This window comes from Gossypium arboreum, chromosome 12, assembly GCF_025698485.1.
Source record: "Gossypium arboreum isolate Shixiya-1 chromosome 12, ASM2569848v2, whole genome shotgun sequence".
Lineage (NCBI taxonomy): Eukaryota > Viridiplantae > Streptophyta > Magnoliopsida > Malvales > Malvaceae > Gossypium > Gossypium arboreum.
This window is the reverse complement of record NC_069081.1, coordinates 40,021,867-40,046,871: the sequence shown is the minus strand read 5'-3', so window position 1 is coordinate 40,046,871 and position 25,005 is coordinate 40,021,867. Positions and strand designations below refer to the sequence as shown.

Below are 25,005 nucleotides of genomic sequence, written 5' to 3'. Positions count from 1 at the left end.
ACTTCGATGCACTTCTGAGCTTAGAAGCAAAGCTAATATAGATATACGGGCTGGTTGTTTATGCAACTGTTCCATCACACTGTATTCACTATGCTTCAGAAATTTTAAGAACTCTTTAGCTTCTTCTTCTTTCACTAGTTCATTAACAGGCACCCCAAGTTTGACCGCTTTTCCTTTCTTTTGTTCGACCATCATATTTATTCCTTTCATAGGTTCTGCTCGGGTGTTTGTCAAATCATATCGTCTTCCACTACATGTGTGAGAACCTATATTTTGATCCTTTTTTGACGGGTTGACTGAACTCTCTTTTCCCAGGATTATCACATTACAATCATAGTTCCAGGGGACCCTTTTACTATTATTGTAAAAGAAAATCGCGAGCTTTTGAATTATGATCTTTGGTGTCGTCTGAACTCCTGCTTCATTCTTAGGACACGAAATAATAACTACAGGATAATTGACTTTTGAGACACTTGACACAGGTTCTGACGCGCATATATACTCTTCCTCTATAATCTCTTCATAAAATTCGATTTCCTTGTTGCCCATCAAGCCCTGGATAACAGCTTTGAACTCTTCACATTCTTGAATTCCGTGCCCCTCTTCATGATGGAACTCACAATAATTCTCTACCTCATCATCACTTCTTTCTAAATTTGAAGTAACTAACACCTTTCTTGCCATCCTCTTCTAGACCCATTTCAAAGGAGTTTTTACTTCTGAAACATCCACCTTGGTTCTTTTTTCCATACCTCCATCTATTGCATTTATTCCACTATCAGTATGACTAGGTAGAAAATTTTCTATACTGGACGCATTATCGAACTTCACAATGCCCATTTAAATAAATCTCTCAACCAGTTTCTTAAAAGTAGTGCAATTTTCTATCAAATGTCCTACAATTCTCGCGTGATACTCACATTGAGCATTGGCATCGTACTATTTAGGGAACAGAGGATGTAACGGCTTTAAATAAAAAGGTGCCACCACATGCGCATCGAACAAACTTTGATATAACTCTTTACACGTCATGGGAATTGGTGTAAATTGAATCTTCTCATTATTCTGCCTTGTTCCAGATTCCTGCCTTGATGAACCATGACCAACAGTTGCCGCTTTTGGTTGACTTACAGTAACAGGCTTTGAATATCCCACGTTTTCATTGTTTACCTCATTCTCCTTTTTCCATAGGGCAGACCTTTTGGCACTTTCTCCTGCATCTATCCATCCATTTCTTATGGCATTCTCAATCATTTCTCCCGTTATTACCACATCCGTAAAACTCGTTGTGGCACTTTCTAACATGTGAGTTATGAATGGAGCTTTTAAGGTATTAATAAAGAACATTGTAATTTCCTTCTCCAAGAGCGGCGGCTGAACCTGGATGGCCACTTCTCTCCATCTCTGTGCATATTGCTTAAAAATTTCGTTTGGTTTTTTCTCCATATTCTGCAAAGTAATTCTATCAGGAGTCATATCTGTTACATGGCTATACTACTTTATGAATGCTTGTGCCAGATCTCTCTATGAATTAATTCTATTTCAACTCAACTGATTGTACCATTTAGCTGCTACTCCCACCAAACTATCTTGGAAGCAATGAATCAACAATTGATCGTTATTAACATACCCAGTCATTCTTCTACAGAACATAGTGATATAAGCTTTAGGACAGCTCGTTCCATTGTACTTCTCAAATTCTGGCATCTTAAATTTGTATGGAAGTACTAAGTCTGGGACCAAACTCAGATCTTTTGCATCAATTCTAGGATGTCTGTCAACACCTTCCATTTCCCGAACCTTTTCCTCCAGCCATTTACACCGTTCCTCTAATTGTTTCTGTGATTCTGTCCTTGCCTTTTCCTCTTTCACAACTTCATCCAAATCAGGCACTATTGGATTATTTAAGTTATTACCAGGATTAAAAGTTGATCCAGCCTGAAAATTCATTGGTATTGACACTCCAGCCTGAAACTGCTGAGGCCTGATTGTAACAGATGATTTCTGCAAATTAATCTCAGGTTGTGCCTGTACATGTGTAGGAGTGAAGCCAGGAGGATATTGAGGGTCTTCATTATTTTCCCCAACATTATCCATAGGACCTTTTCCCTAATCCATTCTTCTCATCAGCAATTGGGACAACTGACTCATCATTTCTCTTTGGGACTCTATCATTTGATCTTTCATCTCTTGTTGAATCTTAGCTAGCTGCCTTTGCATCTGTGACTACATTTGCTCTTGCATATCCTTTTGCATTTGCTCTAACTTTTCTAGCCTTTTGTCCATTGACTTAGTTTTTTTTCTTGTACCGTAGGGATGCATATTTGGTGTGTTTTTGTTGGTTTCCAGATTACTGAAATAATTTTTAATTAATTAGAATCTTTTTATAGCCTTTAATGCATGCGATGTAATGTAATGCAAATGCATGAATGCAAAGGAGGCATCAATTCTGATTCAATTCCATTTAGAAAAGTTTATTAGAAAATAAAATTCTTTACATAAAAATGAGTTACAAATAAGACTTCGCCCTAATGTCAGAGCCTTAATTTTCCTAAGCAATAAAGCTAGTTCCTATCCCTTGTCTGACTCCAACTCATACTTCACACTTAATATGCCTGCTTGTATTGCCAAAGACTGCAAGTAATCAGCTACTTCTCAAATTTGTGTTACAGCCTCCCCCATGATGTAATCTCTGCTTCTAAGTTGATCTTGAGAATAATGAAACTGACCTTTCCATTGCTCCTTATTTGCCTCAAAAAACTCGATCCTCATTTCACAACTTTACAACACCGTCTCTAATTCTTTTATTTTCCCTTTCATCTCTTCGATCTTGCTTAAGCTTGCTCTTAACTCCACTACAAAATTGTGATTCTGGTACAAACATAGAGATCTCTCAAGTTCCGATACTGTAGCCCTTAATTCATTTTGTTTATTTTTACTCTCTGACAGACTTTTCTCTAATACCTCGTTTCGAGCTTGAACCTCCTAGAACCTCATTTCCCACTGATCTAGCTTAATATTTTCCTCTCGAACTTCCTGACGCCATTGCTCTAAAGTTTTACCTAACCCAGCAGTCCTCATCAACAGGCGTAGCTTCTTATAATCTGTCTTCAAATTTTTCAAATCCTCCTCCACCTCAATCTTCCTTTTTTGTAACTTTCCTGCCTCTGACTTCTGAACCTCCTATCTAATTTCAGGTGCATTTTCTCTTCCTTTAACTGCTCGATCCTTTTCCCAAGCTCAGAACTCTTCTTCTCAAAGTCTTGCTTTATAATTTCCAACTCTGACGGGGCAACTTGTAATTATTTCTCCATTGGTCGAGTGTCTTCTAAACTTGGTCTAGGAATATTATCATTGACCCTTTTCCTAAACCATCCACCGTACTCAGGTGTTTTCATAGAACCGATAGCCAACGTCTTCATCCAATGAATTTGCTTCCAAGCATCAGATATTTCCCGAAGCTTCTTCTTATAATGGTCACCTTTATATAGGAATTCACACTAATCAAGCCTGTAAGTCGTGGGTATAAACTGCCTTGATTTATACTGCCTTAATGCAAGTAAAGGAGTATACCCGGTAGCTCCCCAAATTTTTAACAATGGTACCCAATCAAAATTCTCACATCGATACAGGATCTCGTAAGGAACCATCCAAAAAGCTCTCCACTCTATATCCTCCTCCTTGAGATTTTGAAGAATTTCCATCCATTTCTCCTCTGAAATATCGTTTCTCCTTTGCATAGCTGTCTCCTCCTTTAATAGGGAATAGCTTTCAGAGAAGACCCAGTAAGAAACCTTGTTCACTTTCCAAAAATTCCCATGAAACTAAACTATCAATAGTTGTGCACATCCAATAAATCGACCTTTGTTTGTCCTTCGACACATGCTCAAGGATCTGAACGTCTCGGCTAATATTGTAGGTACAGTTCTCAAGACAATCGAATAAGTCAGTGACTGCTTCATCCACATGCCTTAAAGCCTTAGGAAAAACCACCAATCCCTAGATACTTAAGGTGAAGATATTGAACCTCTTCCTTTCATCTGGATGTGTCGAAAACAAATCTTTTAGATTCTCCCAATGAATACATTTACTAACCCCCTTTTGTTGAATTCGAGCAGTAACCCAAGGCTCACTCATCCCCGAAATATTCATCAATTTCTTCGCAAAAGTTGGACCATTAAAAACCTTAACATAAGCTTTTCTAACTTGAAGTTTTGGACACCTCAGCAGGGTAGTATATTCCTTTACGGTAGGCACCAAATCCACTTCCCCAAAAGTGAAACACTTGTAAGCAAAATTCCAAAATTGAGCCATAACTCGAAACAGATGCTTGTCCACCTTAATATCGAGCAAGTAAGCTATATCACTATAGCTCTGATAGAACAACTGTTTGGTTCCCTCATCCCATCGAGCCCATATATCTTTCAACTCTTGCAATTCATTCTGTGTCACATTGATGCGAGTGAAATTCTTTAACTCTGATGTATATCCTTTTGCCAGGCTATCCCCTTTCTCTGATTCTAACTTCTCTGACCATGCATGGACAGCCGTATTATCCTCAACTTTACTAAAAAATTCATCCTCCATGTTAAATATTCTAACTTAATAATCGAATACGAATCAACACCTCCTTTAATATGCAATGTTATGCAAAACACAATCAAAACAAAACACAACAAGTCAGTATCAGATATAAATAATAAAATACAAGCAAAAGATAATCAAAACACATATATGGGCAACTACTAAAGTTTAACCTAGCTCCACCTAAAGAAAGCTCTTAAGGTTCACTATATGTGATCCGGTTCTACAGAGATGGTACCTGAACCAACAGATTCCTCAATCCTCACCCATTATAGGCTCATATGGATCAAGTTCGGTTCAGGGGAATACATTTTTCTATGACCATGCAGAGATGAAAATCTCACGAAATCATACGTACGGATGTATCTCGGAAGCAATCCACTAGCCCATACGGAGGTGAAAACCTCACGGAGGCATAGCTTCTCACAACAATCATACAAACAAATGCAATCAAAAGAATCATGATTTTCAAAACAAATTTTCAATTCTTTGACAACAGGACAACCAATAATCAATTTTATGGCTTGACTCTCTTGTTCAATCCCCAGTGGAGTCGCCAAGCTGTTGAAACCATTTTTTATTTTGAAAAAAACAATGGGGATCGACTTTTTAAAACCAAATGTGGAGTCGCCACCAATCTTTTTTGTTTAGGTGTATTGGATTACCTAATAAAACATTTTGTTTCATTTAAATCAATTTTGGTCCACGTAAATTTAAAAACGGGTTCGGGAGCCGGTTACATATGAGGAAGGGTTAGCACCCTCACTACGCCCAAAAACTGGTACCAGATTGATTAATTGTTGTCTTTATGTCTAGGGTTTTTCAAAAATTTAAAACATGGTTCCTTTTAAAACATTTGAGTGGTTTAAGGTGGTCGTCAAAACCTTCTCGTTTCAAAGGTATAAAGCATCACATCCAGCACGATAGGACATAATCCTTTATACTTTTGAGAACACGATCAAGTTTTGACTTCGAAAAGCTCTTAAGTCAAAAGTTACAAAAGGGTGTCTAAATATTTAGTCCAACGAAAAATCGAAACCAAGCACGGTAGGGCACGATTTCTTGAATTTTTAAATACTGAACATTGCCTTATTTTAGGATTTTTTTTAAAAGATTTGTAAACTCAAAACATATTAATTTTAATTGAAATTAAATAACATAACCTTCCTTAACCGACTAAATCAAATAACTGAATATAGCTAATCTAAGCAAAATGAAACCATCCTTCCTAGCATGTATGGGGAACAATTGAGATAACAATAAAAATGAAAGAAATAGTACAACAATGATTTCTAACCTAATATAATACAACCAATGTAAAATATACATAACAAAATGAAAAAAATAGAAAAATGTGGTATAAGGCAAATTTTAAATAATGATGAACACATAATATATGAATTGATGTGATGAATTTGAAACTATTTGTAAAAACAAACTAGAGATATATATGTACTCATTAAAATATGCATTATAGAATGAAGATTTTAGACCAAATAACATACAAGGTGTTAAAAACATTTGTTAAAATATATACCATAAGGGTAAATTTAATAATATATAAAATATGAAAGGATAGCAAGAATACTTAATAAGATATAATCTTAGGAAATACACATAATAGATTTACAAAACATATATATATATATATATATATATATATATCTAAATAGATTTAGAAGTAATTATTTGTTAAGAACACCATGAGATTAATAATGTATATAAAATTAATTTTTCCGTAAATTATATATGTATGATTTTTTTAAAAATATAATTATGTATAAAAACTATATGTATAAAATGCATGAATTTAGTGATGTTTATAAATCAAGCATATGTTCCAATATATATGTATGTGCAAATGGAATTTTGAAATAAATGATGTATAAAATAATTTTACATGAAATAAATTGATTTGGATTAATGACACATTTTGATAATACATACATAAAGATAATAAGATATGAAAGTGTATACAATAAGTAAATTGTACAATTTAAAATATGGTCCTTAGAAGAAACGCATTATACACATAAATAATTTTAAAGGAAAATATATATACATACATAAAAATATATATATTTACATAGAATAATATGAAGTCAATAACGTGGACTATAGTAAAAATAATTTAATATGGGTTATGTACATGTGAAGAAATTTTAGAAATAGTATGTTAAAATAACATGGAATTAAAATATGAATTATAAGATTAACTTAATTTTATCATAAATTATATATGTAATAAATTTTAAAAACACAATTATATATACAAATATACAAAAAACTATATGTATAAAATAACATGGCTTTAATAACGTATGTAGGTAAAATATAAGTATTAAATATATGTTTAATAATAACTTAAATGACACATAAAATGGATGAATTTCTCCTTAACTAACAAAAAGAAGATAAATATTAAAATATGTGAATAAATTCAAAAGAAATTATAAAATATCATAAAATTAATGGCATACATAAACTAAAATAAACTTTATTACAAATAGTATAAAAATTATTAAAATGATAGAATAAAAGAGAAAAGATTATAATAATGTTTTTTAACACAAAATTCAATTATCAAAGCAACTCAAAATATCAAAGCAAGTAATCAAGCATGTAAAAGAAAATGAATGTGCAGTGAATAAAAAAAAATGAGGATACAAAACTTAATTAAAACAAAATTGAAACAAAAGGGACAATTTACAAATAAAATAATCGAAAAAAACACTAATATGTAATGCGCGCAAATGTATAAGGACTAGAACTGGAAATAATCCAAGTCCTAAAATGCAGCGCTGGGTAGTGGACTAAAATGAAAATGCACGCAAATTATGGAGCCAAATTTAAAAAACAAAGTAAATCAAACAAGGCACAATTGAATGCTCGAGCGAGGGGAAGGATCTAACGCGCAAATTCCCCATTTGAAGAGCTAAGGCGCGGATCCGGGTCCTGGAACGGGTCGACGCACGGATCTCTTATCCTTAAACGGCGACATTTCATTTTTAATCCAAAATTACAGGAAACTGAATGGCAATCTTCCATTTCTTCAAGCCACAATTGAATCAAAACCCTAATGCCTCATTTTCCCCTCATTTGGCTGACAAAAGAAACAAAACCATAGCACCCTTTCGATTCTCATCAAGTTTAGCCAAAAAAAGCTCATTAATTGTCATGGCACCATTGTATTTGATGAATGGCGATGAGTATATACCCCTCTTTTCCCCGTTTGAAAAACCACTTGTGACTGCTGATTTTAACTTAGAGATCCTATCTCAAGCTCCGATTGCGATGAAGGAGATAGGGGTTCCGATGGTGTACTTATGAAGGTAAACCCTTCCTTTTTACTTTTCTCTGCGCAAATAATAAATATGCAAAACCAAAAAAGAAGTAAATTGCAAAAACAAAAAAAAATAGGATCACCTTATAATTTTTGGGTTGCCTCTCTTGTATTTCGTATGCGTATAGTGTGCGTAAGATTAAAAGGATTACATCAATGGCTTTTATAGCCAGATTTACAAAATAAGTAAAAAATTGAAAATCCTATTTTCCTACAGTCATTTGCTGTGTATTCTGTTATTGGCTCCTTCTGGTGTATTCTTTTTGCAGGCTCGGCTGTACAGAGGAACGAGGGGAGGATCTCGTGAAGGAGGCCATGTTGGGAACCGCTCGTGGGAGCCTGACCCTTTGGCACTATTCTAGCATATTCCAGAAGTTTCTCGGCTGCTGAGTTTCTTTGGGTTCTGTTGGGTCTCAGATTTGGGCTACTGGAATCGGGTCTGGGCATTGAGTGGATTGCTTGGGTTTTAATTTAAGCCTGAAATTCTATACATGGGTTAGGATTCTTGGGTCATTTGGGCTAGGTTTATTGGGTTAAGGATTTTGGATATAATTGTTAAGCTATAGGTTTGGGTTTAAGCCCGAAATTAAGTTTGGGTTAATCGGTTTGGGTTTAATTTAGGCCCAGAATTTTGTAAATGGACGTTGGCCTCATAAACACCTTAGTTTATTTATTTTTATTTGATACACATATTTTTTGGTTTTTGGTTTTTTGATTTATTGTAGGCCCGGGCAAATTGGGCCTATTACACTCCATAATTGTCAACACTATTGTAGGTTTCCACGAAATGCACATGTTGACGTAGATTTCCTTTGCTATCAAACTGTTGGAACTTTAGAACTTGAAAATTTTCAATCATTCTCAAAAAATCAATCCTTGGAGTGAATAGCTTTGCATGTGTATATGACGATAGAGAAACAACTTTGGCTTGATCCTTAATAACTTTTATCTTGATAAGCTCTTTGAGTTAATTTAAAGAAATGTTTTAAAGTCTTTCTTCAACAACCTTGGTAGAAATTTCACCAACTCCTTGAATAGTTAAATTTTGAGGTTCGCTGGCAAGATTTTGGTTGTTTCAACTAAGTTTTTGATTTTTGCTATCATGAAAGTAAGTTGATCATCCATTCCTTTTATACTCGTTGCAATGGATTCTAAAGGTTTTGTAAGAGAGGTAACTTTCTCCTTAAGGGAAGCAGTGCTAGATGCCATTACAACCACAACACATAACTTTTATTATTAGCTTTGATGAAATGTTGGTGAGAATATTTCTTTTAACTTTTCAGTTAGAGTAGACTAGATATTTTAATTGTTGATAAGATTCTTCATGGGAGCCGTTGCAACTTTGATAAACTTGATCTTTGAAGAGAATAGATGAAATGATGAGATTGTTCCAACAAGTGTGTCAAAAATTTGTACAAACAAATTTTGAGTTAAAAATAATACCTAAAATGGAAACAAATAAAAGAAATTTATTTATATAATTTAAGCTACAATCTCTCAATAAATCCTTTGATTCTTCTATTCAATAAAACTTTGATCTAAGGGTCTTCTAGATGTGATCTTGGAAATTGGTTTAGAGAGTTACTTGCTTGAAATTGCTTGAAGGTTGATTTAAGAGTATTCAAGAGTTGATCTTGGGTTGATGAGGCTCGATTCAAGGGAAATCGAGGCTTGATATTGAAGAATGAGTTTTATCTCCTTTGGGTCAATGCAATTGGATGAGGGAGAGATTTGATCCAAGGGTCCTTGAGGCTTGACCTTGGATAGATAATTTTACTTGAAGGACCTTCTAAACTTGATCTTGAAAATGAGTTTAGTCTTCTCTTTATCGATTGAACAAGATCGAAAACTAGTTTCTTCAGAATTAATACAACGTTCTTTAGAATTACTTCTAATTCTTCAATTTCTTCAAAAATACCTTAAGATTTTGGAAAAAGTTTCTAATCTTCAAAAATCTTCCCCTCATGCTTAAATCTTTATACTTATAGACTTTTGAATTTGTGAGACTTTTAATGTTTGTTGAATGGCTTGAAGGTGACATCCTTTTATAGTGTCAATCAGCTGAGTACAAGAAAATTTTTGTAGAATATAGCTTCTTCATTTGAGTTATCTATAAACATTAAAATTTATATTTATATTTATATTTATATTTATTTCATATTAATTTAAATTAATTAGAGATAATGATTTCTTTATAAAAGTATTCTAAAATGATTTAATTTCTTGATTCATAGCTTATTAATTAATTTAATTTAATTAAGAATAAATAATAATTTAATAAATGAAGAAATTGGATTGGTTCTGGACAATCTATTATTTACTAGAATTGTTATTTGATAGGTCTATGAATTAAAATGCGTCATAAATTTCTTTTAAATATAATGGGTTTTTGTAAGTGTATATATTTGAAAGTTCCGTATGTTATATTTACTTTAAAAGGCCTTCTTTTAATAAAAGTAAGGATAAATACTTGAATTTATCTTTCATGATTACATATTGGATAATGTGTAGTGATATTAAATTCAAACACTGCTGAAATCAATTGCTTTTTCTTTTTCCATAAGAGAAATTTGGGATTCATATGACTTTATTGACAAATATAAATCTTTACTACCGAATTTCACAATCACAAACCAAAATACAAAAACAAATGACAGACAACTTTATAAAGTTAATCCAATAGTAGTTGACATATATATTTTGCAACATTTTTATAAATTTTGATGGTTTACTTAAACCTTTGTGTTATAATTAATTAAGAAATGAAGTTTTGAAGAAAATATTAGGCAAATGACGGATGGTATTGCTAATGCTATCCAATAAAAGAAATAGTAGAAAGTAGGTAAAAATATTGTGTAGTTTTCATTTCCAATAGAGCTTTCAATCCTCATGTTTCTTATGAATACTTGTTGCAAAATCCCGTGAAGATTACTTTATAAAGGTTGAAATCCAACCTTATACTCCCTTTCTTTGGTTGGTAACTCATCACTCCCTCCATCCATCCCGGTGTTTATTGCATGTATAACCTATTCACCATGACTCAATTATTTTTAACATTCCAACTAACATTATATGATTTTCAATTAACCTCTAATGATACAATTTATTTGTAATTCAAAATTCTGACTTCCTCCAATAGCATTTGTTCCAAATAACTGCTACAGCCTTAACTAAAAGTTACTCATACATGATTATCATGATTTATGTTGTCTTTTTTAAGAAAAAAAGGGGGATGGGTTTGTTGTCATGAACAAAAGGGGGAAAAAATATCACAATCCTAGAATCTATCCTACATGTACATGGCCCATGGTTTCAAACTAAAAAAGACAAGCATTGAAAGAAATATTTCCTATCAATTTCAGTGTGTACCTTCCTAAGCCAAAGATGAAACACCCATAGCAGCTAAAAGCCAAATCTCCCATCATCATCATCCATCTCAAGTCTTTTTATATTCAATACTTAAACTAAAGATTCCATTAACAACACCAAAAGTTTTTTAAAAATTTTTAGTGTCCATTTTTATGCCCATGTGGTCCGATGCATTTTTATTTGCCTTGGATGTGTTCTTCCTATAAAAGATGGAGGGTAAATGGAGTAAATTCTTATATACGCATATAATTGACTTTAAAAGGGATATTCTGATTAAAATGATATACCATCCCCTATTAAAAGGACCGTAAAGTAAAAAAAGAGACAATTGTTTGGCTAAAACAAAATCTTAAAAGCCAAATCCATTTACAAAAACAAAATCGATAGACCTAACAAATAATATATATAAAACAGGGGATATTCATATTCTTTGGTACACCCAAAACCCATATCTTCTCAGTCCCACTTTTCTCTCCCCCAAAATCCCAAATATTTTTTAAAAATTTAAATATTATATTATATTATATTAGTATATAGATTTTGCATTCTTGGGTGGTTAGACTTTTGAAGTTCAGAATTCTCTGGGGTCAACAAAAATTGAAAGTCCAGGGGGTGATTTTGTCCAGTCACCGACGGACCCGTCACTGTAGTCTTCCCCAAGCCGTTTGATGCACCATAAATCTTCGTCGCACGATAGCCTTTTCCAATGTGGGACCCCAGCTTTCAACGGCTCACCATTCGCCACCTCAGTCGCCACCACACTGCACCCTCCTTCTTTGGCCAAGTTATGCGCGTGTGCACACAGCGCATTAACCAACTTCGCCGCCGATGGCCCTTCCCCTCCCACCCCGTACAGGAAGTGCAAACCGAACGGCTTGAAAACTTCCGGAATCGACGGTAACCTCAAGAACGGCAACAACTTGTCCACTATCCTTGTCGTTTTAGCCAACGTTTTCCTCATCCTCGACGCGCCCCGAACTTCCAACCTAAACACGTCCTTGCAATTCCACACACTCAAAACCGCCCATGACTCTGGCGGGTCGGATAAAAACTTATCACACCCGGCCCACGTTTCTTGCGTATAGCAACATCCACGTGGCACTGCCAAAAAGGTTCCCAGGCTGAGTCTGTTATTAAGCACCGAGTCAATGTCGCGAGGGAAGAACTCGATGGTGGAGAAACGACGCCGATATAGCGACTCGGCGTCGGATCGGGATAGCTTAATCAGAGTGACTCGGTTGGAAACAGGGAGTCGATGGGCGAAAACGGGGTTAACCAAAATGGAAGGGGTACGGAACTTGGAGTAGCCGCATTTATCAGTGAAGAGATTAACGGAAGCTTGGTTGTCGTTTTCCGTGGCTAAGTAAGAGTATTCAGTGCCGTTTTGGACAAACCACTCTTCCATTCTTAGTACCAGCTTTAACCCTATTCCCATTCTCCTGAGAAATTAAATAAAAAAAAAAGAGAAAAATTAAGACCATTGATTACTATAGGTTTTAACGTATTAAAGGAATGTTAATGATTGGGTGGAGCAGTAAATACCGGTGCGAAGGGGAGACCCGAAGGCCTAAAATGTAAGCGACTTTGGTGTAAACAGGGAGAGGTTTGGAGGGATCATTGGTTTTGGTATTCCGAGAGAGCTTTTTGCCACAAGTAACGGTTTTTATGCAACCTCTTATCATCCCAACTATTTCTTTGGTGGAGCTTAATTCAGCCACCTGTTTGATTACATAAACCAATATGAGTGTTTGTTTGTTTTTTTTTCCTTTAAAAAAAAAAAGACAACAACGCAAGAAGAAGAAGAAGCATGAAGCATGGGATAGTAGTAATGGAGGGAAAAAGAGTAGTACCAGCATGAGAAAAGCAGGGGAGTGGCGGACCCGGCAAATAGGGTCACCCAAGAGGTCGGTAAAGAGAGAGAGTTTGCCGCTGGGACCAACTTCACATCGTTTTTCAACTTCTTCTACACTTGCTAAATCTTTACTAGGATCAAACTCCCGTACCACTATAACGCACTCATCATCACCTCCCATAATTTTCCTTCTTTTTCACACTCTATGTTATAGTGAAAGTGAAAATGGATGGAAAAGGAAACAAGGGTTTATATAGGTGAAAACGCAGCTTTTTCAAGGTCAGAGAGTATCCCTCAATAACGTCTGAAACAAGCAAAAGCAGTAAAGAGAGAAGGTGTAGAAAGCTTAGGACTTCGAGATCATAAGAAGAAAAAGCTAAGCTAAGGGCTTCTTGTTGTGTATGTATTTTCTTCTTGGGTTTTTTTTACTTGACATAGGAGAGGAAATACGGAGAAGTTGATGGCCAGAGCAACAATTGGTTTGAACCTGCCTTTAAATACTGGTTGGCTTCTTCTTTTTACTATTTATCTCTAGAATCCCTAAACCTTTCCTTTTCTTTTCTGGCTTTTTTTATTTAATTCAGTGCTTTAAAAAGTCTCTATCTCTCCCTCTCTCTTGTCTTTCTGTCTGTCTATATTATCATTTTTCTCTCTCTCTCTTTCTTTTTAAAACTAGTAACGAAAATATTATCTTATAGAAAGAAAGTTAAAATGGGAGAGATAGTAAATAAATGGAAAAATAATAATAACAATTTTCATTATTAATAATCACAAAAAGAGTGGAACTGGAAATGGCGGCTATGGCTGCGCAGTTTTATTGGTTTTTTTTTTCCGTTTTTTCATTTTAATCTTTTAATTTCTAAGGATGGAGGCGTTGCCATCATGGCCCCATTTGGCAATCATTTCCCTTCCCTCTAATCTCCCCCTCCTCCAATTCCACCCACCCATCCATCCATCCATCCATCATCATCATCATAATGAATATCATGACCATCGTTTCCACATACATAACGACTTTACTTTGTCGTTTCATGAAAGATGAAAATTCTCTAACTATTTTCCTTTACATGTTCAAAGAAAATTAATGTTTTAACAACATTTTTATTTTACTATATTTTTATTCACCCATTAAAATATTTTATTTTAAATTATATTTTATATTAAATTATATTCAAATATTTCATATATTTTATTTTTATATTTTTAAGTTTAAGTTTTAAATAAACGACTAAGCTAGAAATTAATATATTTTTTACTCGGTCTTGCATGGAATAGTCATTATTTGGTGAAACTAAAGAATAGTTATTACGGGAAGATAAGTAATAGAAAAGTAATAGTCAATCCATTAAATGAGTATTACGTTCAACCAAACAAATTAATGAATATGAAGAACCTTCAGGACTAGTGGACCATCGATGCCTTCATTATCAGAGTGTAGAATGAACATGTGCAGTACTCCTTTACTGATAATAGGCATAGAGTTTAGCAGACTTATCTGAGCGGGCTTACAAGTTCGTGGAGGTAGAAGAGATTAAGAGGGCGACGCGTGACACATTTCAAAGAGATGGTAGACAGTTCAGAGAAAGAGAAGGAACTCGCAATAGACAAGGGTCACTCAATCAAGCTTTGCGTGCCCGAGACGACGAGCAGCAAAAAGTGCAAACACAGGATAATTCTCCTAAGGTTCCTTAGGGATCTCAACCCAAGCAGATAAGAAGATACATCCCTCAAGGCAAGTTTGAAGTCAACACTCTATTGAACACTACTCGTGGTTATATCTTGAATCAAGTAAAGAGTTTAAGTATCCTGCCTAACCCATCTCCTATGAGGCACAGTACGAAGAGGTCAAATTCCAGGGATAGATGTGCTTTCTATGATGATATGGGGCACAAAACTGAAAATTATTTTACTTTGAAGGATGCTATTGAAGAGGAAGTGAGAAATGGTGAGCTCACCGAGTTTGTGGATTAGGGTACTACTTAGCAGGGTCAGAGTTCTTGTGGTGATCCCAAAGGTAAGTAGAAGGTCAGAGGCACTATCCATGTGATTGTAGGCATAGATGAGGATTGAGAAAGTTCTAATGCGAAGAGGAAAGCTCACATGAGGTGTGTCATGTTAGCTCATGCACCCAAGAGACAGTGTTAGCAGGGAAAATGGAGTGTTGAGTTTGGTAATGACAATGAGGAGCTAGTGTGCTGTAACAGCCTAATTTTGGGGCTAGTCAGAACAGTAGTTTTGGGACCATGAATCCGACGTAGAAAAATTTATTTTTATTATATTTTTATGGTCTATATATTTATGGAACTACTTTTTAAAAATCTCATTCGAAAATTTTGACGTTTGGGCACTCAATTGAGTCAAAAGGACTAAATCGTAAAAAGTGAAAAAGTTGAGTTCTACTTGTTAAAGGTGTCGATTGCTATGAGATTTTAAATTAGAGGTCCTTAGTTGGTAATTAAACCATTGGATAAGTCAGTGGACAAAAATGGACATGAATAGGTAAAATTTTAAAGTTATGCATTAAGGGCATTTTGGTCATTTGGTTAATAAAAGAATAAAAAGAGAAAATAAAGCCAAAATTGTGTCTATCTTCTTCTACCTTGGCTGAAATTCTTAAGACACCATAGTTAGTGTTTTCTTCAACTTTCAAGCTTGATTGTACATCCTATCCCTGTTTTTAATGCTCTTTACGTTTTTGAAGTCGTTATCACCCAATCTTTCTATTTTTACCATTATTTTGAAGTAGGGCTCATGTTCAAAAATTTACCCATGTGTGACATGCATGTATTTTGATGTTTTATGGAAGATATTGTATGTTTAAGGTGTGATAAACAACTTTTACTAAGTGATTTTTAGTATAAATGCATAAAAAAGGACTTATTTGTAAAAGTTGTAAAAATGGGTAGTAGAAATGTGATTTGATGAAAAATGTGGGCTGTTATGAGCATGATTTAGGTTCGATTAGGCTTGGGTAATAAAGAAAATGGATACATTTCATTTTACGAGCCTAAGGACTAATTTGTAAAAATGTGAAAAGTCAATGGCAAAACTGTAATTTTTCCATAATATGATTTTTGGACAGCATTGAGTAATGTGATAATTAAATAAGTTAAATTTCTAATAGATCAAGAAAAACAAAGTTTGAACCTTGATCGGGAGAAGAACAAGGTTATTGACGATTAGGTCCATTTTTTAATATTTTGTACTGAGGTAAGTTTGTGTGTAAATAATGCAATGTTGTATTATGTATTTAATGTTTAATATTGCATGAATTGTATGATTGTTTCTCTGGAAATATTCAATGAAGTTTCACGATGAGAAAATCTCGGTTGAACCTTAGGAATAGTTTAGGATACAAGTGACATGTCAGTAGGAAACCATGAGTTATATAATTTATGTAAATCCGGGTGCTCATCATGTACATCCTACCGGTGGCTGGGTAGTCCGACATGTACTGCGGATACCTGACAGCTTGTGTGAGCAGCCCGCTTAGCTACATCTTGATTGACAGCTTGTGTGAGGAGGCCCATGATTAGCTCGTGTGTGAGCCCTATGTGTTATGAGATATGAGGTAGCATTGGCTACATATGTGGCACTTATGTGCAAGACTTTCCATGTATCGATAGTATTCCAAGTGTTCAACGGGTAATCCGAAAAGTATGTCAAAGATGATAAAGTATGTGACTATGTTACGAGTTGGTACAGATATGTACGTAAAACTCATGAGTATGGACTTTAGTATGAGATGAACTCTTGGTAAGAATGCTAATGAGTAAGTTGTGCCTAAGATACATGATGATATTTATGTTAACTTATGTTGAATAATAATGTTATTAATGTATAATTAATGTTGCTTATTATTTACATGCAAACTTACTAAGCTTGAAAGCTTACTCCCCTTTTCTTTCTATTCCTTATAGTGTCGCCAAGCTAGCTCAGGAATTGAGGAACGTCGGAGCTCGATTCACACTATCGAACGATTGTTTTGGGTATACCTAGTTTCAATATTTTGAGTATGGCTTGTATAGGGAGTTATATGTCATATTGGTTTAGCCAAATGTGTTGCCATTGTAATAGTTAATGATTCATTTTGTATATGGCAATTGGAAGTTGGCTAATATTAATCTTATTGGCCATTGGTATGTTTATGTGATGATGCTTATCGTGAAGATGAAATTGGCATGAATGAAAAAGAAAGTATGTGATGTTTATGCATGATAGATGTTAGTATGTGCAAATGATGTATTGATATCTTGTTTGTGGCTAATTTGGTTCTATATAAATGCTTGGATTGGTGTTGCTTGTTGTTGTGTAGGTTGGTGCAAGTAAGGGTGGCAAAATGGCTTGGTAAATAGCCTTATTTTTATCCACATGGGCAGAGACACGTCCGTGTGTCTCAGCTGTGTGAAGGACAAGGCCTAGGGATATGGGCGTGTGAAGTCTGCACTTATTTTATGAAAAATTTCAAAAATTAAATTCGTCATACGGCCTATCACACGGGCGTGTGACTTGGCCGTGTGACTTCCTTTGGTGCATGACATCATAAACAGAGAGTTATACGGGTTAAGAACACGGGCGTGTGTGACCACACGGCCAACCTACACGGGCGTGTCCCAAACCACACGGGCGTGTGACCTTGTTTTGATGAAAAATTTTCTAAGTGTCATAAAATTTCCTAAAGTCTTCGGTTTAGTCCCGAACAACTTCCAAAGCTTGTTTTAGGCCTCGTATGCTCGTTTTAGAGACGATAGGAATGTATGTGAAAAGTCTTAAATTCAGATGGAAATTTATTGATTTTGTATGATTGCTTGTATATAAGTCCAGTAATGCCTCGTACAATATTCCAGCATTGGATACGGGTAAGGGGTGTTACATGTGCGACAAGGAAGGAAATGACCCAATGGTTGTGTCAGTAATGATCACAGGTTTCAAAATTAGAAGAATATTGGTCGACAGCGGGAGTGCTGTAAAGATTTTAACTTAGAAGTCTTATCAAAAGATAGGGTTAAAAGAACAAGCTTTGTCCAAGGCTAGCCCTCTGTATGGTTTTGCAAACCACCATTTGAGGTGAAGGGTTCTATCACTTTGCTAGTCACCTTGGGAGATAGTGAGCATACGGCTACAAAATATGTATATTTTTTTGTTATGGACCATTCTATGGCATATAATGCCATTTTTGGGTGTTCGATAATGAGAACAGCGAAGATGGTTGTAGCAACATTTTGTATGAAAATCAAATTTTTGATAAAGATAGGAATTGAGTTTATGCGATCCGACCAGCAAACAATAAGGCAATGGCGTATGTTGTTTGTGAAACAGGCACGAGAGCCTGTAACCAGGGGGCAAAGTTCGCAGAGGGCAGAGTTAGCTAGTCAAGCCTTAGACTTGGATTACCTAGATGTGAGGGATAAAGAGAGAAGTCAGAAACCTGAAGTAGTAGAACACACCGAGACTTTACAACTATTCTATGACAACGAAAAAATGACCATAAAGATATCATCAGCATTATTACCTGAAGAAAAAAACACTTTGGTTCAGTGTTTGAAAACGAAATCTGATGTTTTTTCCTAGTTCCATAGGTTAAATGTACTCCCTGAAGTGAAGCCTGTTAAGCAAAAAAAGAAGAAGTTTGCTCCGCAGGTGATGGAAGCTGTGAGGCAGAAGGTAGCTAAATTATTGTTGGCAGGTTATCAGTGAAGTTGTATATCCATACTGAGTCTCGGATGTGGTCATAGTGGAAAAGGTAAACCGCAAATGGACGATATGTATTGATTTAACCAATCTCAACAAGGCGTGCCCCAAAGACAACTTTCATTTACCTTTGATTGATTGTTTGGTTGATGCTTCTGTAGGTCACAGGTTCATGAGCTTAATGGATACCTTTTTAAGTTATAACCAGATTTTATTGGATCAAAGTGACCAAGAGAGAACAACTTTCATCACCGAGAAAGGGTTGTTCTGTTATTAGGTTATGCCTTTTGGCCTCAAAAACCCGAGAGGAACCTATCAGAGGTTGGTAAACAAAATTTTCAGGGAGCAGATAGGATGTGGTCTTGAAGTCTATATTGATGATATGTTAGTGAAAAGTACGATTATGGAGGAGCATGTGCAGAACTTGTTAGAGGCGTTCGTTGTTTTGAGGGCCTACAACATGAAGTTGAACCGGAAAAGTGTGCTTTTGGTGTGCAAGCTGACAGGTTCTTGGGTTTTATGATCTCAAAGAGGAGGATAGAAGTGAACTCGGAGAAAATCCATGCTAACTTAGAAATGTCTCATCCGCGGATAATTAAGGATATCCAGTGCCTTATGGAAAGAATAGTGGCATTCAACAAATTCATCTCCAAGATAACGGACAAATGCCTCCATTTTTTCAAAAACTAGATGACGTCCTTTTTTGTGGATTAAGGAGTGCTAAACAGCCTTTGAAAAGTTTAAGTCATACCTTACCTCCCCACTACTTTTGGAATCACTGAGAGTGGGAGAAACCCTCTATTTATATCTGGCTGGCTACTTTAGAGGAAACAATTGCAACTGTCCTAGTCAGAGTAGAAGACGTTCGCCAATTCTTAGTATACTACATTAGTAAGGTACTCTAGAATGGTGAATTGAGGTACTCAAAAATTGAAAAATTTATCTTTGCTCTGATTGTTGCAGCTCGCAAGTTGCGTCCTTGCTTCCAGGCTCATCCGGTTGTCGTCATGACCAATCAACTTATAAAGGAAGTATTATCTAAAGCTGATACCTAAGGAAATGTGACAAAGTGGAGTATTGAGTTGGCTGAGTTTGGTGTGGAGTTTGCCCCCAAAACAACAATAAAGGGGCATATATTAGCTGACTTTATAGTCGAGTGCTCTTTTGAGAAGCCTGTTGATCTAGAAGGTAATATAGTTTATAACTTGAAATATTGGGTAATGAATGTTTTATGAAGTTAAATGTGTATGTTATTTGCAATCTCCTGTGAACATTGGTGAACCCCAGTAATTTAACACGTTATTTTTATAATAATATGTGATGAGCTTACACTTTATTCTAAGATTTCTTTTCTACTTGTTGTACAAAATCTAGTAGTTAGTCCACCTTAAGAGGGTGTAGATACAACTGATAATTCAAAAAGGTGGTTAGTTTATATTGATGGCTCTCCAGCCAAGGCAGGGTCAAGAGTTGGGGTACTTCTAGTTGATCCTAGTGGGAATGAATGGCAGTACGGATTATCTTTTGGATTTCAAACATCTAAAAACACAATAGAATATGAACCTTTGATATCAAGGTTGCAACTAGCATGCTGGAAACACAAAAATATATAAACTTTTTTAGCCCATTTTTAGCTCTAATTCATGTAGTTTTGTTGTAACTTTTGTCGAAAATTATATTTTAATCATAAAATAATTAACTTGCACTAAAATTATAGACATATTAAATTTTAATTATTTTTATAATAAATTTACACAAATTTTATGTGTTTTTGATAGTTTTGCACAAAGGGTGAAAACCTCGACAATCACCTCGAGAAGCTTGAACCGTTGAGGCAAATTGTGGATCAAGTGAACTAAGAGTATGGCTGATGCTTTTTCTAGCCATAGACGGTCCAAAAATAATTATTGAACACGTTTTATAATTAATTTTGATCTAGCATAAACTGGGTTAAAAATTAATTATAAGCCTAATGTAGAAAAATGGGCCCAATTGTGCTAATTGAAAATGACTGATCCATCAAGAATATGGCAGCCTAACCGTCTCATATAGTTGACCCAATCAACTTATTTTAGTTGATTTTATAATTACAAATCATCTCCTAAACTTTCTTTTAATTTTGTTCAAACACCTCAACTTTTCAAGCTTGTTATTTTTAGCCACAAGCTAAAAATAGCAAATTCAAGTCAAACCATCCCTTTTACCATGCATGGTCAGCCAAGGGAAGAGGGAGTGGCCGATATTTTTTTCTATTTTTAGTAGTGAACTCCACCTATAAACCCCCATTCACTCCCTCATTTCTCATTTCTCACTACACACATCTCTCTTACTCACTTTCTCACTTTCACTTTTCTTTGTTACCTTTAAATTCCTTTCTTCTCTTGCCAAATTCCCCTCTTGAAAAAGAGCTTACATGCCTCTTGGAGTAGCGCACTAGTCTGGCTTCGGAAAACCACCGAGATTTGTTCTTCTAGTTCCCTTCTTTTAACTTTGTTTTAAGTTTTGTTTTGATCATAAGCATGAATATTTTGTTCTTCAATTAATTAAAATGGCTTAAATTCATTTCATGTTAGATTAATCGCATTCTGTCCTCTTAGGTTATTTAAAATGTGTTTGTGTTGTTATTAAGTATTAGTAAATTGTTCAATTAAATTAAATCGTGCCTACATTATGCTTACATTTTAATTGTAAGGTAGCAATTGAATTAATTATTAACCAGATTGAAATTATAATTAACTGACACAATATTTAATTGATGTATGTTTAATCTTCTAAGGTAGTTGAAGGTTAAATTAGCAACGGTATTAAACAATACATTAACCTTGCATAACTTGTAAGATTATTGTGATTAAATTATTTTAATATAGCAGTATATTGTTACCTCATTTAATCTTATACTTGCTTATTAAAATTTGATTAACTGTTTGCATTGACATGAAAATATGTTCAAGAGATTAATGGGTTTTAATAGGTGAGTATGTGCATTAGTAGCAATTTATTGAGTTACTGTGAAATTATTCGTAATAACATGAACATAGCTTTAATTATTCTAAGTTAAAGAATAAAATTGATCTAACACATTTATGTCATATTGGTTAAACTCATTTTTAGAAATCCTGCATTGAAATTTTAATTTTAATTTTCTTATTTAGGACTTAGTTAATTTTTTAGTTTTTATTTATCCACTTTAAATCAACATATTTTCCCTCCACCAAATTGTTAAATTTTACATTTCATAAATATTCGCTTCCATAGTCCCTGTGCGTACACGATAACTCGACAATACTTGTCACTTTATTATTTGTTGCGATTGTATACACTTGCAAATTTTTTTCGTTCTACACGCCAGCTAAGAGTGAAGGATTTGATCATCCATACAGATTCACAGTTAGTGGTGAAGCAAATGAATGATGAGTATGAGGTAAAGGAGGCAGTGTTAAAGAGATATCATTCAGCCGTAGCTCGACTGCTCACAGGAATTGACAAAGTTTAGATAAAGCAGTTTGCAAGGAGTGACAACACACATGCAGACGCTTTATCTAAATTGGCATCTTCTATTTTCATTGAGAAAAGAGGGAAAATTATGTTGGAGAACAGGGATACCCCGAGCTATGACATGCCACAAGTTTTGAGTATAGATCAAGAGGAGATATGGATGGCTCTTATAGTTCGCACATTGCAAGGAGCATATGATAATATGGACAAGAAAAAGCTCGCAAAGCTACAATGCAAAGCTATTGCGAGGTATGTCATTGTCACAAATCACACATGTCTAAAAAAATTCTAAATTGATAAATTAGACATTTGAATATTGTGTAGTTAATTGTTAAATTACTCAATTACATAGCAAGTTAAAATAATTCGTTTTGTCCTACAATTGTTATGTATACCCTTTTAGACGGTGTACTGTATAGAAAAGGGGTTTTCACCTCTGCTGCTGCAATGTTTATGACCCTCTGAGGCTAAGTTTGTAATACGAGAAATTTATGAAGGCATCTGTAGTGACCATTTGGGTGGAAGGCTACTTGCCCAGAAAATTTTCAGACAAGGGTATTATTGGCATACAATTCAAAAGGACACACATCATTTGGTTCACATGGGCAACTCCTGCCAAAGATATGCTCAGCTGCAGCGACAACCAACATAGCCTCTTCAAGTCATGTCGAACCTTGGTCATTTGCGACCTGGGGAATTGATATCCTCGGTCCATTTTCGGTAGCTATAGTATAGAAAAAATTCATAATAGAAAAAAATGGAATCTCTTCTCTGGAAATAAATTGTGTGTAGGTTTGGTGTACCTCACTTGATTATCACAGATAATGGCACACAGTTTTAGGGAAATTTCAAAAATTTATGTGCAGATCTTCAGATTGCTTTCACTTAGAATTCTGTTAAAACACCACAAATGAATGAGCAAGCAGAGGTAATGAATAAGAAGATCCTAATGGCCTTAAAAAAAAGTTGGTGAGGCCAAGGGTGCTTAGTTGGATGAGCTGCTAAGAATCTTATAGGCCCTGCGAACTTCGCCTCATACTGCAACAGGAGAAACTGCATTTTCCCTTGTCTATAGCGTAGAGATAGTAATTTCCACTGAGATTGGTATGCAGTCACATAGAACAATACATTTTAATGAAGATGCCAACCAAGAGGCTATCATGATTAACCTTGATCTCATAGATGAATTCAGAGAAGCACCAGAAATCAAGAATGAAACACTTACTCTATAAGTAGCTCGGTACTACAACTCTATGATTAAGAATAAGTAATTCCAAGTAGGTGATCTTATCCTTAGAAACATTGAGGCTAGTTTCCCAAATCGTAGTAAAGGAAAATGGCTCCAATCTGGGAAAAGCCATACAAGGTCATAGAGAAGACAGGTTATGGAACGTATAAGCTGGCAAAGATAGAGGGCATGGTTCTACTACGAACATGGAACACCCGTCACCTCAAAAAAATACTATGTGTAATTTTTTACTTATTGAATAAAAAATATTTTCTTTATAAACACTTGTATTTAGTATAATCTAAAGGTTTGCCGGTTTAAATCGCAACCTCTAAAATAGCTAGTGGACCTACATTTCCAGCTAATACTCTAAAAGCTCATCGGTTTATAATTGTAGCCTCCAACATAGCTAGTGGACCTACGTTCCCAGCTTATGCCATAAAGGTTCACCGATTTAAGATCACAACCTCCAAACCAGCTAACAAACCTATATTCCCAATTGATACTCTAAAGGCTCAACGGTTTATGATTGCAACCTCCAACATAACTAGCAGACCTGCGCTCCCAGCTGATGTCATAAAGGTTTGTCGGTTTAAGATTGTAACCTCCAAAATTGCTAGCAAACCTACGTTCCTAGCTGATACTATAAAGGCTCGTTGGTTTATGATCATAGCCTCCAACATAGCTAGTGGAACTGCGCTCTCAATTGATGTCATAAAGGTTTGTCAGTTTAAGATTGCAGCCTCTAAAACAACTCGTGGACCTATGTTCCTAGCTGATACTCTAAAGGCTTTGTCAATTTATGATAGTAGCATCCTATACAGCTAGTGAACCAACACTCTCAGCTGATGTCATAAAGGTTTGTTGGTTTGAGATTGCAACCTCCAAAATAGCTAGTGAACTACGTTCCCAGTTAAAATTATAAAAGCTTGCAGAGTTAAGCTCATAGCTCCAACACAACCAGTGAAACTACGTTCCTGGCTGATACTTAAGGCTTAATTTATTTGAGGTTGTAACTTAATTTCCTTTGAGTTTGCTAATTTAAATTCACAACCTAGAATGTTTAAAAACATTCGAGTCAAAATTAGTGGTAAGTCACCTAAAATAGAGCCATTGAATTGCACGAAGTCAATCAAAGGTTTCTGGGAGTATATTTGAAAATTTGTTTAAGTTCAAACTTTTGGTATGAGCAATGTTGTTATACGAAAAGATGAAATAAGTTCACAAAAAGATATGATGTCATAATAGTAACAAGTAAACTTGAATTTTTCAAAGTTTAATTTTTCATTCCAAAATGGGAAAATTAATACAAAGTTACAATTAATTATGGCATATTATTAGCCCCTTCATGGTCACTAGAGATCTCATCTTTTCCTTTTCTTCTTTTAGCAACTTTGTTGTTGTCGTTACCATTAACAAGAGCAATGTTGGCCTCAGCAGTGT

At 35.0% G+C, this 25,005-nt stretch overlaps 1 protein-coding gene and 1 long non-coding RNA gene across 2 annotated transcripts; one reads left to right on the top strand and one right to left on the bottom strand.

Moving 5' to 3' along the window:
* Positions 1–7,473: 7,473 nt before the first annotated feature.
* On the top strand, positions 7,474–8,629 carry LOC108468052 (uncharacterized). Its single transcript, XR_001868960.2, has 2 exons — positions 7,474–7,916; positions 8,197–8,629. It is a non-coding gene; the product is annotated as an uncharacterized LOC108468052 (long non-coding RNA).
* Positions 8,630–11,563: 2,934 nt separating this feature from the next.
* Positions 11,564–13,806, bottom strand: LOC108468998 (probable N-acetyltransferase HLS1). The gene is made up of 3 exons (XM_017769873.2): positions 13,147–13,806; positions 12,839–13,014; positions 11,564–12,735 (listed from the first exon to the last, which is right to left on the bottom strand). Exons 1-3 carry the CDS (start codon positions 13,327–13,329, stop codon positions 11,868–11,870), a joined length of 1,227 nt encoding a protein of 408 aa, XP_017625362.1. The 5' UTR covers positions 13,330–13,806; the 3' UTR covers positions 11,564–11,867.
* Positions 13,807–25,005: the final 11,199 nt, after the last annotated feature.